At 32.5% G+C, this 16,807-nt stretch overlaps 1 protein-coding gene across 3 annotated transcripts; it reads left to right on the plus strand.

Annotated features, from left to right (window-relative positions):
- Positions 1–305: 305 nt before the first annotated feature.
- LOC112056613 (peptidoglycan-recognition protein LB) lies at positions 306–11,560 on the plus strand. Of its 3 annotated transcripts, XM_052882784.1 has the most exons (6): positions 306–529; positions 3,619–3,753; positions 4,526–4,760; positions 5,868–5,986; positions 7,449–7,654; positions 11,034–11,560. In XM_052882784.1, exons 2-6 carry the CDS (start codon positions 3,681–3,683, stop codon positions 11,055–11,057), a joined length of 657 nt encoding a protein of 218 aa, XP_052738744.1. In that variant the 5' UTR covers positions 306–529; positions 3,619–3,680; the 3' UTR covers positions 11,058–11,560. The 3 variants fall into 3 exon arrangements, with proteins under 3 accessions (XP_052738744.1, XP_023952832.2, XP_023952833.2); XM_024097064.2 differs by lacking the exon at positions 11,034–11,560 and having other exon boundaries at positions 7,449–9,855; XM_024097065.2 differs by lacking the exon at positions 11,034–11,560 and having other exon boundaries at positions 4,529–4,760; positions 7,449–9,855.
- The last annotated feature ends 5,247 nt before the right edge of the window (positions 11,561–16,807 follow it).

The following is a 16,807-nucleotide window of genomic DNA, read 5'->3' on the forward strand; positions in this document are numbered from 1 at the left end:
TAAAACTGGTCCTTAGAATTCGAAGGGTAGGTCCGGCAAAAATAAAAAAAAATGATTTTTCAAATACATAAGTACCACATACCTTCATAACATTCATAGTAGAAATTATTGTTAATATGTTCGTCACACGTCTGATGTATAAATTCCTTCCAGGAACAACAACATCTCGCATATAGAAATAATTGTCCAATTTATCATAAAAAAAGAAACAGGTAGAAACTTTGGTACGAACAATTTAAATTCTCATAACATGTTTTTTCTCAACAGTGTTTTCGCCTCGATTCATTCATGAAACGGCCGGGGATATCCCTGGCCGTGCCAGCGGCTATACATAGCTCTACCATCGTTGCTTACTAGCTATAGTATGGCCCTCGCCGCCGAAGAATGGACAGTGGCCTTATTATTCCTCGTGTTTACTTTTGATACGAAAAATGACGTTCGAAAGTAATTAGTGAAATTGAAGAATCGGTTTTGCGGTTATCGAGTTTATCGGCAATAGGTCACAACGTTTCTAAATTATATTACATAGGTGAGTTTATATTACATTTTAATTGCATATCGTAAATATTATCTTATAGTACGTAATTACAAAGTTCAACATGAGGTCAATTGTTGCATAGCATAAAAAATAATTTACATGACGAAGTTTCTTAAATATGCTATTACAGAAAACAGTAATTTTGACGCAAATTAAAGAATAATAAAAATAACTTAAAAGCAGATTTTTTTTTTAATCCGATTTTTTTTTGCGAGGGATATTGAACATGTTGTATGGCACATGAATCACTTAGAAACTAATTAGTTAGCATATTAATAGTTTAAATAAAATTAAACAGTCGTAATTAGTTTATTACTAACTATCTAGATATCTAGATAGTTTAAAGCGTAACAAACAAGAAACTCAAAAACTTAAAGAACAAAAGTACCTACATGTTTTATTAATATAAAAATTCTAAATACCTACTCGTAATGATTAAAAGAATTTCGCTAGTTTCTAATTTTTAACCGACTTCCAAAAAGGAGGAGGTTCTACGTTCGGCTGTATGTAGGTATGTTTTTTTTAATCATAAAATTGTTACGGAAGACGTCAACTTCAAAAACTTTTTTTGAAGTTCAAAATATAAATACCTAATCTGTTGGTGAACAAATCCCCATAGCACAGATCTGCCCGTAGTTTATTAATATTTCTAATTTAATCAAGCGTCACAAAAACTACATCAAGCAATTATAGGATTACTCGTTTTTTATCGTAGGTAATTTTTTGTGACAACTTTTTCATAAGAACGAATAGAAACCAATTTGTATTTCTATTTATAACCATACTCAATAGGTAGTAATTTAGCAAGGTCAAAAAAAATCATTCTAGCGAATTAAAAAACTTAACAAAAAAGTACTCGTAAAAGTGACGGTGTAATTTACTACTACAAAAAGGGTTTTTCTTTCAAGTCTTCAGTAGCAGGCCAAAGGAGATGGTCCATTTCAGGTCCACTCTTGTTCCTTGTATCATTAAAATTTAAAAAATACAAGGATTTTAAATAAAAAGAAATAAAATAAAAACCCAAGTTTTTGAGATATATCAAGATGGCGCCCATAGTAACTATGACATGACAATTGACAGCAAACGTCAAATCGATTACTGCATTGAAAACGTCATCTATCCGCCATTATTACTCTTAATAATGTTGCATTTCTCGGGAGATAATGAATATTATTACGAAAGAATTAAAGTAAATTCGTCGATTTGTATAATCAAAAATAGTTAAAAAAATATCTTCTTTTATACGTACAGGGTACAATGACTAATCCTGGGCGCCATACAATTTTGGACTATCTCCTTTGAAAAACTGGTTATGTTAGACTGGTTGGCTTAACTTGCTCTCCAAAGCACAGGCGTGCCTTGGACAATGGTGTAGCCCAGAGGCTAGGCGGTGCAATGCCACGAGGCCCTAAAGCTCAGAGGGCCTCGAATCCTTACCAGAAAATCGCGATCTAACTGTACTGAGAAATTACGAAAACGAAAACTAATAAATAAAGTAACTTCGAATTTTTATGTATTTGTATTTATTTACTATTTTAACTTCGTAAAACCTAACCAGTCTATATAGGGAGGGGCCCCATTTTTTCATTTGCACCAGGGCCCTTGGTTACCTAGCTACGCCTCTGGCTTTGGAGAGCAATCGCTCTCGTTCATCATCATTCATTTTTCAGGATTAGCGGTGTAGAAAAAATCTACAGATTTTAAAGACAATTTTCATTATTTCGACATGGCAAAATAACTGAGATTATTTAAAGGCATTATTTCCTACATAAAAAAGCTCGTGGCTCGAGAACAGAATACAAGGAGTTTTTTTTTGAAAATTGGCAACTCTCCCATTCCTCTAAGTTATGCCCAAATCGTTATATTTTCGAAATATCAACTATTCTAACCTTTTTCCTGTTTAAAGTGCTGATCGAGTATTTATGTAGTTATTTTTTATCACCCATAGCATACCCACTTATATTGAGGGATCATACTTGGTGGAGGTATTCAACAGCATGAAAGGTTTAACCTTATCTGACACGCTCGAGTAAATCTGAGTAAATGAAAATCCCCCTCTTGGGCTCCCCAGCTAATACGGATATTCCGATTTCCACCATATTATGACACCACTTCATCTGTTACCTGCGTCAAATCATTCGTCATTGATAAAACACTGATTATCTAATCTATGCGTTGTCCGTACATATAATAATGCGTCCGTCCGTGCAAGAATAAAGATAACATTACAAAAAAAAATTTTTTTGGATATTCGAATCACCCCTATGATGTTTTGCGAGTTATAATATTTTTTTCACACGAGTGACGTGAACCCATAGACTCACGAGCGTAATTCCAGTCAGATTACCAAAAAGTTACTCTGTATTGCCTTACATCCTCCAAATTCAAAATTTATATATGTGAAACCTGTTAAATATCTGAAAACTGCGATTTTTTCTCTATATTTTTGGGAAGATTTAATAAACCTACTTATTCTTTGTTTTTTATACTCGATTCTCGATTGCGTTTTAAGGTTTTTGCGGAAAAAGTAAAAGTTATACATATTTTAGAATGCAAGGCAGCAAAATTGTTTGCTGTCAATGCACGCAAATGAAGGATTCTAAGATTGTACTGCAAGAAAAGCTGAGGTTAAAAAAATCCTGAGAGTGCTTTGAAACCCACGAGACCTGTAAATAAAGCAGAAAATAATAAACGTCTCTACATAGAAATAAAATAAGCTGATGGTGATGATGATGATAATGATGATGATGATGATAACGATGATAAATTTGAACGCTATGGGTGTCTGTCTCTGGTACTATCAAATCCGAAATGAAACAGTGGGTGCAGGCCCAAAAAACCCATAAATTGGAGTAAATTGAGCCTACCCTGCCTTAAAAGAGGATGATGGTGACGATGATCATTACGCAAGTGGAACTGGAGGAAATAATTAGTAAATAAATTAAATGTGATAAGAACTTTATCACGACCATTGTTTTGTTATATAAAATAACGAAAACACGCATAATGTTTTACATACAAACTATAACTATTCGTACTATTTGACGTAAATACTTAAATTGATTCAATGTTCTTTACAGAGTGTCCAAATTATATAAAAACATTGCGAGAAGCTGGAACTACTTGATGGAAAGTTGTGACGATGGTTTTTATTAAATTCGTGATGTGTACAAATATATTGGCCGTCGCGGTGGGAGCACCTGGAGTGTTCAAAAGTAAGTGACTACATTTTTTTTATCTGAACTAATTAATCAGATTATATTTATAATATACATCAAATTGTATTGTTTACTTACAGTTCAAGAACCGATAAAAAATAAGAATCGTAATATAGCTAAATTACTGTTAGGATATTTGCAAATTTTGAGAATCCATGGATTTTTTCGGGATAAAAGCCTATGTGTTAATCCAGAGTAAAATCTATTTTTATTCCAAATTCTATTTCCATTTACTTCAAATTTCAGCCAAATCGCTACAGTAGTAGCGGCTTTAAACAGTAACAAACATACATCCATACAATCTTTCGCGTTTATAATATTAGTAGGATATGTTTTTTTTTACACTTTTGAGATATTTTGGTATATGGGAAATATAATAATAGGAATTGCATTTTAGCATTAAAAACGCTGCTGTGTGATCTTGGATCTTGTATAGCCACGTCGAATATTTCAATGTCCATCAACCCTACGCTACGAATTCATAGTAGTTTCAGCGTGATGCTCGAATAACAAAAAAAAACACGGACAGACAGACAGACAAAAAATCGAAAAATATACGTATAATTCGACGATAAATGTATACAATTCGACCAGTTTCATTATAAGTATAACTTTTTACTTGATAAAACCTAACCAGTTAAGATAGAGTGGGGCCCCATTTTTTACTTACAGAGCCCTTGGTTACCTAGCTACGCTACTGAGGATAAGCCTCCCTGCCGCTCTACGAGCAAGACGAGTAGGTATTAATGAGTTTTGTATTTACCTTCAGCAGACGCAGACTACAATGAAGTATCATCGTACGATTTCCCGTTCGTGTCGCGAGAGCAGTGGTCGGCTCGCACTGCTAAAGAGAAGTTGCCCCTGCAGACCCCAGTGCCCTACGTAGTCATCCACCATTCCTACACACCAGCGGCGTGCTATGACGGCATTCAGTGTAGGCAAGCCATGAGGAGCATGCAGAACTTTCATATGGACGATCGCGATTGGTGGGACATTGGATACAGGTAATTAATCTGCTCAAGTTTTCAGTAGGTTATGAAAATGCGTTTTACTTTCCGATAAGCATCGAACAATCTAAGCTCTCGTTCGCACAAGAGTTTTTTAGCGGACGTCAAAAAAACGTTTCAATTATAGTATGAAGTTAAATGAAGGTCCATTTACAACGCCCTAAATTGAAAATGCAACACTCGTAAAAAGCGTTGTGTTTTAAAAACGCTGTAGTGTGATATATGTAATTGGGAATGCATTTGTTGTATTAGAACGCTTTTTTAACGTCGGTTAAAAAACTCTTGTGCGAATGACGGCTAAATCTCTTAAAATATTTAAGAGATTTAGCCGTCATTCGCACAAGAGTTTTTTAACTGTTTAAAAAACTCTTGTGCGAATGACGGCTAAATCTCTTAAAATATTTAAGAGATTTAGCCGTCATTCGCACAAGAGTTTTTTAACTGACGTTAAAAAAGCGTTCTAATTGGATTTTTCCAAAATTCTAAGTAAGTAGGTAAATAATGTAAATTATTTCGGGTTCGGATTATACTGATGAAGCAACTCTCGTGCGAATGACGGCGACGAATCTCTTAAATATTTTAAGAGATTTAGCCGTCATTCGCACGAGAGTTGCTTCATCAGTATAATCCGAACATAAAGAGACTATCAGATCCAATAATCCAATAAATCCAATTAGAAACATAAAGAGACTATCAGATGCCTCGTAGTTTTACCCGCGTAGTTCTTGTTCCCGTGGGACTACGGGGATAACTTATAGTTTATGTTACTTTGAAATTAGAAGTCGGTGGCATTTGCCTATCATACAACATATTGAGGCTTTTAAAGCTTTGGAGGAGCCCTGAATAAAAATTAGTTGGGGGCTCCAATAGACGAGCGGCGAATCCCGAAAATCTCTTTAAAGGTCTTTTGTGTTTTTTTTTCTTCTGGAAGCACCAGATTAAGTGAGAGATGAAATTTTTGCTTTTAAACTTAACTTTTAACTTATCAATTATACAAGGCCCCCAATACAGGGGGTATTGGGGGCCTTGTATAATTGATACGATTGATACGGCCGAAGCTACGCCCCTGATTTACCTATTAAATGTTTGTGTTTCAACGTCCAGTTTCGCTGTGGGCTCAGACGGCGCGGCGTACGAAGGCAGGGGCTGGGACGTGATCGGCGCACACGCACTGCATTTCAACAACGTTAGCATTGGAATATGCCTCATTGGCGACTGGTCCGGTAAGTTATCATTTTTTTCAGTATCCTTAGCTCAGTTATACTCGCACCTCGGTTATCGTCTCGTACCTCGACGCGTCCTCGCCTCGCGTGTCTAGTAGCAACCGGTCAGAACGCAAGTGCCGCGAATAGCGAGACGAACTACGAACGCACTGTTTACATACTCGCCCCATACTTCGCCTCGCGGCTCGTCTCGGCGCTCGCACGAGAGTGTAAATGAGGTATTAAATAATATCGTTCACTTCTTCGTACCGGTAAAATCGTCGGGTGAGGCTTACCTTAAATGTTTGGTATTTTCTACGATTTTGTAACATATAGATGGAGAAATTTTCATATAATGGGGATGATGACTAGGTTTGAATATATTAATTTTTATGATACTTTCGGGTAAATCGGGTCAATGTTACCTAATTTATACATAAAAAGCAAAGGATATTTGCAAAATAAATGAGATTATAAAACTTTAAAATCTATTAAAAATCTTTTATTGAAATTAGATGAAAATAGGGATGATGACAGTTTTTTAAATTGTATATAAATTAAGAGTATACTAATAGTAAAGCAATTTTGTAAAAGTAACAGGGTATCTGCGATCATTACTTTCGGAACTACAGGGATTTAAAGGGTCAGATTTGCGGCGCTGCCGGGGATCCCTGAAAAACGCCCCATACAAAATGGCTCGAAAAAATGACGTCATAGGCAATGACGATCGTTAGATTTGTATGCGCGTTCAAACAAAATTACTAATATCTTTGTTATTTGTGCATTTATCTTTATAGTTCAAATATTAAAAAATGTCACATTTAATGTAAGGAAGCTAAAACTGTATGAATTTTCATCTAATTACGATAAAAAAAATTTAGTAGTTTTTGAAATTTTATAATCTCATTTATTTTGCAAATATCCAGACAATCTTTGCTTTTTATGTATAAATTAGTTAACATTGACCCTATTTACCCGAATGTATCATAAAAATCAATATGTTCAAACCTAGTCATCATCCCCATTCATACTATTATAGCTTCCTTACATTAAATGTGACATTTTTTAATAAATGATTTATAAACATAAACGCACAAATAACAAAGATATTAGTAATTTTGTTTGAACGCACATACAAATCTAATGATCATCAATCTAACATAACCTTCGACGTCATTAGTTTGTGCCATTTTGTATGGGGCGTTTTTCAGGGACCCTCGGCAGCGCCGCAAATCTGACCCTTTAAATCCCTGTAGCTCCGAAAGTGATGATAGCAGATACCCGGTTCCATTTACAAAATTACTTTACTATTAGCATACTCCTAATTTATATACAACTTTTAAAAAACTGTCATCATCCCTATAGTGTACCTAAGTATGCCTCAAGAAAAAGAATAGGCTACGGCTAGGAGAAGAAAGATAGTTCGATTAAAGTGTCGTCTAACACGTAGAAGAAAATATTGGAACTTTTTTTTCAATTACAGATTGTCTACCTCCGACGAATCAACTAAAAACAGCTCAAGCTCTAATAGCAGCGGGAGTGGAACTGGGATACGTGAGAGCTGATTACAAACTGGTGGGGCACAGACAAGTGCGCGACACGATGTGCCCCGGGGACACGCTCTACGAAGAGATACAGACTTGGGAACATTACTCCCATTTTCCATCTACGGTTGACGATTTACCGAAAGTGAAAGAAATTTATTTGATTTTAGAGTAGGTAATGTACAATGACTTCATACTCTACGTGTGTAGTCTGCCGATACGCATTGGGCCAGCGCGATGGACTACAGGCCTAATTCCTTTAATTATGAGAGGATACTCGTGCTCCGCAGTGACTCGAGTATGAATTGATAATGATGATAATCATGAATGTACAAAGAATAATACTTATTTATGGTATATTATGGTAGTAATAAGTAGGTACCCAATTCAAGTTAAACATAGACATAGAGATATTATGTAAGTAATTAAATATTTTAGAATTTTAACTGTCGTGAGTGTTATTCATATTAAAATAATTTCTATAAAACACGGTAAAACTCCAAAGATCCAGCTCTTGACTAACTGCCCCGTATGCGTTTGAAACTAGTCGGGCCTACTCCGACATTGAGTGCCGTGTTATAAAGTAAAAATAATTTATTTTAGTAAGATAAGCTAAGTGCCTCATTGTTGGCAGATTTGCAGACTAAAATGCAATATTTTTGTGACTATAAAGGTGCTGACAGACTTGAGCATTTACTTGTAACAGAACATCGAGCATTCGCCGTTTTTATATTTATCGAACTGAACAACGAGCCGAGCCAAGCATAGAGTCAATTGCTAAAACATCTTGAAATTTTTTAAACAGAACTTCTTGGCTCGGCAAAAAGCTCCAAGCAAATCTACTCGCTAGAATGCTTTTGTATTTTTGTGTGATGTAACATTTAAATTAATCCTTAAAATAGAATTACGGTTACAATAATTCCCATAGAGCTAAAAATTGGTATGAATGTTCACAATAAATATAATAATTTTTATAGTTCTTTGAACTGCTGTATCACGGAAATGACAATACTTTTGTCTAAACTATTTTTGCTGTTAAACTCACCGTTTAGCTAAAAAACGCGAAAAACCTATTTTTGCAAACTTTCACCATCAATCAATTTTTTTGCACAAGGGGGATTGATTGTGTCTATTTACCTTCAAAGTGTTATTTGACTGGATTACAAGTCTATCAGCTTTACTTTAACCTTTACTTTAACTTGTCACTGTCACGATAGCTAAAAAAAGAACAGGAAGGTAGAGTAGGTATAATATACGCTCACCGGCGAGTTTCAATGAGATCCCGAAGCATCCCAATATGCACTGTACTGTGACTGAGGGCTCACAAAGAGATTTCCCCCCCAATAAAAAAAAAATAAAAAGGTATAATATACGGTGGGTGGCTGTATGTGTGTACAATTGATTCTTCTATTTTTAGATAATTAAATATATCATAACTATTCATATGTTAATAGTGAAACTATCCATGACACATGAAGCTTGGTTGAATTAAACGTTATTATTGGATAGAAGCAGGCGTTACTTTGCGGAAGTTCATCATCATTATATAATTAAACGTTATTGCCTACGTGCGTTTTATTGTAAATAACTAAATATATAAATATACTTAAACAATACACAGCACTGTCTAGCCCCAAAGTAAGCATACAGAGTAGCTTGTGTTATGGGTACTAAGATAGTTGATATTATAATATTCATATACATTTATATACTACATATAAATACTTATATAATGTATAAATACACACAGACACTGGAAAACACCCATGCTCATCATACAAATATTTTCCAGTTGTGGGAATCGAACCCACGGCCGTGGATGCAGAAAGCAGGGTCACTACCCACTGCGCCACGCGGCCGTCTATATTAACTAGTTATGTAACTAGGTAATGCAAAGTATATTTTCATTATAGTAGCGCTATTCTTCAATTATGTTTTTATAACTCGACAGTGCGAGTTTCGAATTCGTCTCAATCCCTCCCATGTATTAGAAAGAAAGAGAGAGAGAGATAGAGGTGAATTTGAAACTCGCAAAGTCGAGTTATAAAAACATTGCTGCCGGTGCTATTTAAGCATTGATTTTAGTTTTGAAACTGAGATGATCATGTTTTAAACTAGTACCTTATTTTATGTATTCTCTGCTATAACACAGTTATAGTTTTAATAAGTAAGTTTTGATTTTCATGACTTGAATTATATTAAGACAACTTCAATGACTTGGTAGTCGGAGAATACACAAATTATGGGTTTTTCATGGTTAATTATTCATGTCATGTAAAAATTCCATTGAGGTTAATTTTATCTCCATTTTATGTTATTAATAAACAACTAAAATTTTACTCTAAATATCTGTGTCTGCATACTAAGTAAGTATAGTAATATAAACACCTGTTACTAAAAAGTAGGTTAGTATAGTAAAAATTAAAAAAGTTATTAAGTTAGTAAAATTTTCTAACCCTACTTGTCTTAATAGAATAAGGTGGCATAGATGTTTTATCCGTATTTATAGCCTACTAGGTAGTCTTTTTTTGTAAATTATAATAAAAGTAAGTACCCAGTTATGATAAAATTTTATTACAAATAATTTTACCTAACTTTGTTAAATAAAAAAATACCTAGTAAAAAATGGTACTGTAACGCACTGGTAGTTAGAGATTATGTATTCTGTAGTAGGGTTCAGAGGGAAGTTCCTATTATAATCAAAAGTATTGACAATAATACTTCAAAAAGTAATGAAATTAATATTATTTCTGCTAAGCTTTTTTTATATAGGAATGTAAATATACATAATATAATAAAACTTTTTCCTAGAACAATAATAATAAAAGTAGATTTAATAGATGTTAGTATATAATATACAATAGATTTAATATTGATTATATTTTACAAAAATTCTGTTAAACGGATCGTAAAATTACTCAAATTAAAATATATTGGTAGAAATTTAACTTATATGTTTGTTTTCTTATACCTATAACCTATTAATAATATAGAGAGCGTCGGCTTTAGCATTTTCTATGTACTGTGTAATTTTCACAAAATATACAATATCTAGGTACTCAACGTCGGGCGAGAATGAAAAGCTCCCCGATCATGACGTCCGCGTCGTCTTTAATCAGATACTTCCTGAAGAGTTGGTTATATGCCGATAAAATTACCCATATCCAAAACTCTATATGGACAATATTAATATTAATACTTAAATAACTAAACAAGAAATAAATAAGGCATGATAGTTCAACCAATAAGGTATTTCCCTAGCCTATACAAACAAATTTCACAGTAAAGTTTCTCGCGTGAATGATAATGACGCAACATAATGATTGTGAGTAAATGATAAATCTACGAGATGTATCTTAGTTTGTGCGACCACTGACCTATGTAGATGACTCATTTGTTTGTTCTAATCGTTGAGATAAAACCCCCGTATTTAGGAAGTTCTCCTATTTGTTACTCGTAAATATAGATGTAGCTGATGCCTGTGACTTTGTACGTGGATGAATTTTTTTTCTGATTACTTCCAGACATTAATATCGTCACAACATTAGTGCATGACTGTCGTTAAAGTGCAAGCCTGAATACCAAAATCTCATCAAGATCTGTCCAATAGTTTGGAAGAGTAGCGGTATACTCGTACGATGTTTTTAAAATTCGACTGGTGAGTCTGAATTGTTCTGTATCTCTATATATCTGTAGTATGGTGTTAGAAAGAAATAAATAGAGAGGAATTTGAATGTTACGTGGTATGTAGTTAAATTTGTCAAGGGAGGTCAAAAGTGGACTTAAATTCAAACTACAAGTAAGTACATAATAAATGGAAACATTTTAATGACAAGATGATTTCACAAAAATAGTTGTTTATTACAAATCATTTACTATAAATATATTATTATGATAGGTTTCATCATATTATAGTCGCTATAATATCGCATTTATTTCTATATGTTTCTGACACGTAGAAGAAATATTTTTATTATATTTAAGGTACAATGAGAATATGAGAGATTATGTCTTTACTTACATATTAAATATGTTTTACATTAATGATTAATTTATTATAAATGACCATTCAACGACCGATAACACTGCATTATTATAGTTGGTTTTCAAATGCAATTGATTTTTAAAAGTGAAATTCTAAACTAATCGTTTAATTAACTTTTTTGATCATTATCAATTAGTGACGGTTATAAATTAACGACAATAAACATATTTCTTTTGGAGCAAAACTTTTCTTTAATGTTTTGCTAAGAATACTTAAATATTTAACATTGCGCCAAATGTATAAATAATAGAAGCCAAGGAAAAGAGAAAGCCAAGGAAAAAAAGCGTAAATTGCAGACGTTTTTAAAAGAAAGCACCAAGTATGCACCAAGCAATCAAAATAAAAGTAAAATCGGCTAGAAGATCGCATTGATGTTGGTCTGATTGCAGTAGCAATCACCATTGATCCCAGCCTATAGTGGGAAACCTCAAATAAGGGAAAAGATCAGATAGGTACCTATAGAGAAAATATTCTTTCTAGAGATAACAATAAACACTAAACTTTGGTAAATATATTTCTTATTTAACAAGTACAAAACAATAACTGTCTTTACATACACACATTTATTAAAACCTATTAAATGTAGCATTATAGATAGGTATGTTCCCTATTTAGTTTTGAGGCTGTTATTACGTACGTAATCGACGTAATCGATGAATTTGATCAACGAGTCTGATGAACACGTACTATGCACGTTTACGTTATAGGCTCATAGTGTAAGTCTAAATAAAATCTCACTTCGAAAAGAGGGCGATGTGGACCAAAAAGCATCAATGCGCCATCAATGACGTAGCGTAAATAGCATATGTGAAAATATTTTCATCATTTGACAATGTTGTGTTTACTACAAGATGTTATTAAATCTTCGCTTGTTATTCGTTTGTCTATCTTGTTATAAGCAAATTATTTTTACCTGACAGGGACGGGTAGCTATAATTAAAATATACCTAGATAAGATTTCCTTAAACTAAGCAGACTGCGGTGTTGGTTTTTTTTACTCGGTATTTATATATAATTGATTACTAGTATATTTAACGGCGGGAAAAGACTTGCAGTCTCGTAATTAAATTACGGGTATTATAAGCGTCCAAAACTATTCGCATTAACAGTAACACAGTGTGTATAATGGATACAGATCTTTGCACTTAAATGTTTTAAATTATTATTAAGCGTACAAAATCACAAACATTTCAATAATTGGAACATTGAAGCATAACGTTATAGAAACATCAACGAAAGCCTTACAAAATAGGTACCGTTACCTACATATTTTTTTCTTTATATAATTCAATACTAAAAGAGACATTCATACACAAATATTTACAATAAGTATTTCCTTATTATTCATAGAGCCTAATATAATAATACACATTGTTTACTCGAAAATGAAATTATATAGATCATTATAAAATTTAAGCACTCAGAATAACCTATGTAGAAAATTAATTTAAAATAAACACTAACACAAAATATTATAAAGAATATCTCTCTTCCTGCTTTAAACATTTTCATAATTTTGAAATGTAAATAGTACACAATATATTGTACCTATTTTTAGTAAAGGTAAGTATGTTAAAAAATGTAAGGGACATTTTTATGGATGATACATTCAATAAAACGTTACTGGTTCGTCATACTCATTTCCTGGTATCTGTTACAAATAGCTTAATGATTCGTGTAGCAACATTGTTCATAAAATTAATACAAGTGAAGTAACAAATTCATAAGCTGCATTAACTGGAAGCACAAGGTTTGTTTCATAAAGCCTGGATTTATTAAGTTTCGTATTTAAAACTAAGTTAACTAACGATATTAAAAGACACTTTGTAGCGCTGTTCTACTGTTTTTATAACTCGAAAATGTGAGTTTTATGTCTCTCTCTACCTACGAGTATATTATCGTGTTAGACGGAGAGAGATGAAGACGAATTTGAAACTCACACTGTCGAGTTATAAAACATCAATAGGAATAGCGCTTCAGTCACATACGTCGAAGAATTTTATTCTTTGTTCAGTTTTATAATTTCCGCAGCTACTAATGTGGCACCAATTTCTTTTTTTTTTAAGTACTTGTAATTGTAGTTTCTATTTCCAAAATTTTAGTATTTTTATAATATATTTGAGTAGATATATATTATCTAATGACAAAGGTATTTTCTTATTTCTTAAATATCTCTATATTTTTCTCAAACAACAATAATTAGGTAGTGAATTAGTTCACTAAGCTACACAGGTAGCTATTTAATAATCACTACCTCAGTCCTCATGACAAAATTACTTAACATTATAAACGTAACTTTACTTCCTTCATTGCGAATATCTCATAGCCATTTATAAAGGGGATTCACATTATATTTATGATAACTATATTTTAAAGAAATATGTCATAATTGCGACGTTTATACAAGCAGGTATCTTAATATGTATATAGGTAATGAGAAACCGGAGTTAAATAAAAATATGCAATTATTTCTCCAACATTGAAAAAAAAGCCCTTCCATAACATTCGGTATACTGTGAAGCCAAATAATTAATGACTAATAGGTACTAAGTATCTGTATTAATGCAATATATAATTATTACAATTATTTTCCTTATATGACAATTTATGTAGGTACCTAAATTCTACTACAGATTTAGAAAATAATTTATATTTTAGGGTAAGACTTTATATTAATTAATAATTTTAGCATTTGCTTTATTAAAAAGCATAAAGTATCTATAACTTTAATAGTAACCGCATATGAGCAATTAATTTATGTATATATAATATTGATGATAATATGTTATTAATTTTGTAATAAAACATTACAATCGAATATCAATTTTAGGGTTAAAATTAAGTACTCGTATGTTGAATTTTCAAGGCACGGAGGAACAAGATGATATGAGAGATATTTTAATTTGATTATATTTTTTATACAGTGTACACAGTTCGTACCTACTTGAGTACTCGGTAACTGCATAGGGCAGGTACGTATTTGTGTTTTAGTTTATTTAAAACAGATTTTTTTATATTTTAGTACAAATATTTAATTATTAATTAATAAAGGAATTTAGTGCACACCTCAAGATAAATTTGTATATATTCATTGTAAATAAGTATTTCGAATTGGTATACATATACAAACCAGAAGTTAGTGAGTAAAGTAAGTAAGTAAGTTACGCATCAGTAACTTTCAATATTATTCAAGAAAAAGGGCGTCTTATATTTTTAAATATTTTAAAAACTGTTTACAAAAACTAAAGAAATAAGATGGAGTATTTTATTATTGGTAATTATTGATTATTATATTAATTTATCATCATCATGATGATAAATGATAAAGGACCTAAATCAGGCTAGCATAAAAGTTGGACTGGAGATGAACCTGGACAAGACGAAAGTAATGACTAATCACAACACGGCACCTATCATGGTAAATAACATCCCCCTCGAATATGTAGAGAAGTACGTCTACCTAGGCAAACAGATTTCTTTTAACAAAGAGAGAAATATGGCAGAAGTAGATCGAAGGGTGGCGATGAGTTGGAATAAGTACTGGGCTCGTAAAGAGATCTTTAAATCGCAGCTCCCGCTCACATCTAAAAAGATAGTTATGGATTCGGAAATACTACCTTGTCTCACTTACGGATGCCAAACCTGGACGTTTGATGCTAAAACAAAAAGGAAAATCCAGACTACGCAGAGAAAAATGGAAAGAAGTTGTTTAGGCATAAAGTTGAGAGACCGGGTGAGAAACGAATAGGTCCGTAATAAAACAAAAGTAACCGACGCCTTAACTTACTGCCTAAAAAGGAAATGGCAATGGGCTGGTCACTTGCCCAGATGTACCGACAGAAGATGGACCGAAAGAGTGATGAAATGGGCAGGTCCAATAGGCACAAGATCGAGAGGCCGCCCAGCTGCTAGATGGGTAGACGAAATAGAGGCGACAGCGGGAGTGAAATGGCAAGAGATAAAGATAGGGAAAGGTGGAAAACATTGGAGGAGGCTTTTACCCTTAGGGGGTCCATATAAAAATAAATAAATAAAAAACGTGTAAATATAAACAAAAAAAAAAAAAAATCAAATTTATTTTAGATATGTTATTTAAGATTGTGTGTTAGTTTCTAAGATTTATATGGAATTCAATAAAGCTTTATTATTATTATTATTATTATTATATTAATTTACGTAATTGTTGTTAGTTTTAAATTTTGAAAAAGTTTGTACACGCGGATGTCAAGGAGATATTTGTTTTTATATGTTATTCTGTGATATATTTAAAATAATATGTATAATTAAATATAAAATATACTTGGAAATTTCTCAGCAAATATGTCATTTAAAGTTCATAACTATATTTCTTTTATTATCTATTTTTTACGTCCAAAACTAAGCGAAACTTAAGTATGGCTAACGCGTTAAAAATCAGATCTATGATCACAGTAGCTAAATAGATTTTGTTTTAAAATATAATTTTTTTATACGAATAATAAAATTTCTGGCTGATGCCATGAAACTAAAACAAGTTATATTTACAGCATAACATTAAAATAAAATCACTCCTTTATTTTGTAGATAACAGCTGTCATTCTAATAAAACTTTAATATAAGAAACTTAGCTTATAAACTTGGAAATTACATAGTTCAAATTATTTAATAGAATGTGGGTATATTATTTGCTACTACATTTCTGTAAAAAAATATTTAATATTTAATAAAAAAATATTTTTCGGTATTGTAATTCCAGGAAAAATATATATTTTTCCTCGAATTTTACCTAGTGTAATGAGTTTTTGTTGTGTGGTACTTGTAGCTGCATTTAAATAAAGAAGAATTAAGTGTTAAGTTATTAAAATGGAACTAGAACCAACGATTACACTCACTCGCATTCTAACGAAAACATTAGTGTTTATACTCCGCGCCACGAAAGAAGTCCCGTGGCTAAAACCTGAACTAAGATTGACAACGCCTTTACGCAAATGACAATAAGACCGCCATTATGATATTAGCGCCTCGTCTACGGGACTTGTTTCTCGTAGTCTCGTAGTTGTCTATGGTAGCGGCCATTGATATAATATGAACCTATTATAATTATCAAGAGATGCGGCCAGTCACAGAAATAAAGATACTTGTTTACCTAGAGATAATATTCTATTTTTTCCTCGCTTGGTAAGCTGCAATGATGAGCAAGAGAAGTAAAAAAATATATATATAAAACTGATATTGTTCGATTTTGCTTAAGCGTTTTTTAAGCGTTAGAAACAT

Source organism: Bicyclus anynana, chromosome 8, assembly GCF_947172395.1.
Source record: "Bicyclus anynana chromosome 8, ilBicAnyn1.1, whole genome shotgun sequence".
Taxonomy (NCBI): domain Eukaryota; kingdom Metazoa; phylum Arthropoda; class Insecta; order Lepidoptera; family Nymphalidae; genus Bicyclus; species Bicyclus anynana.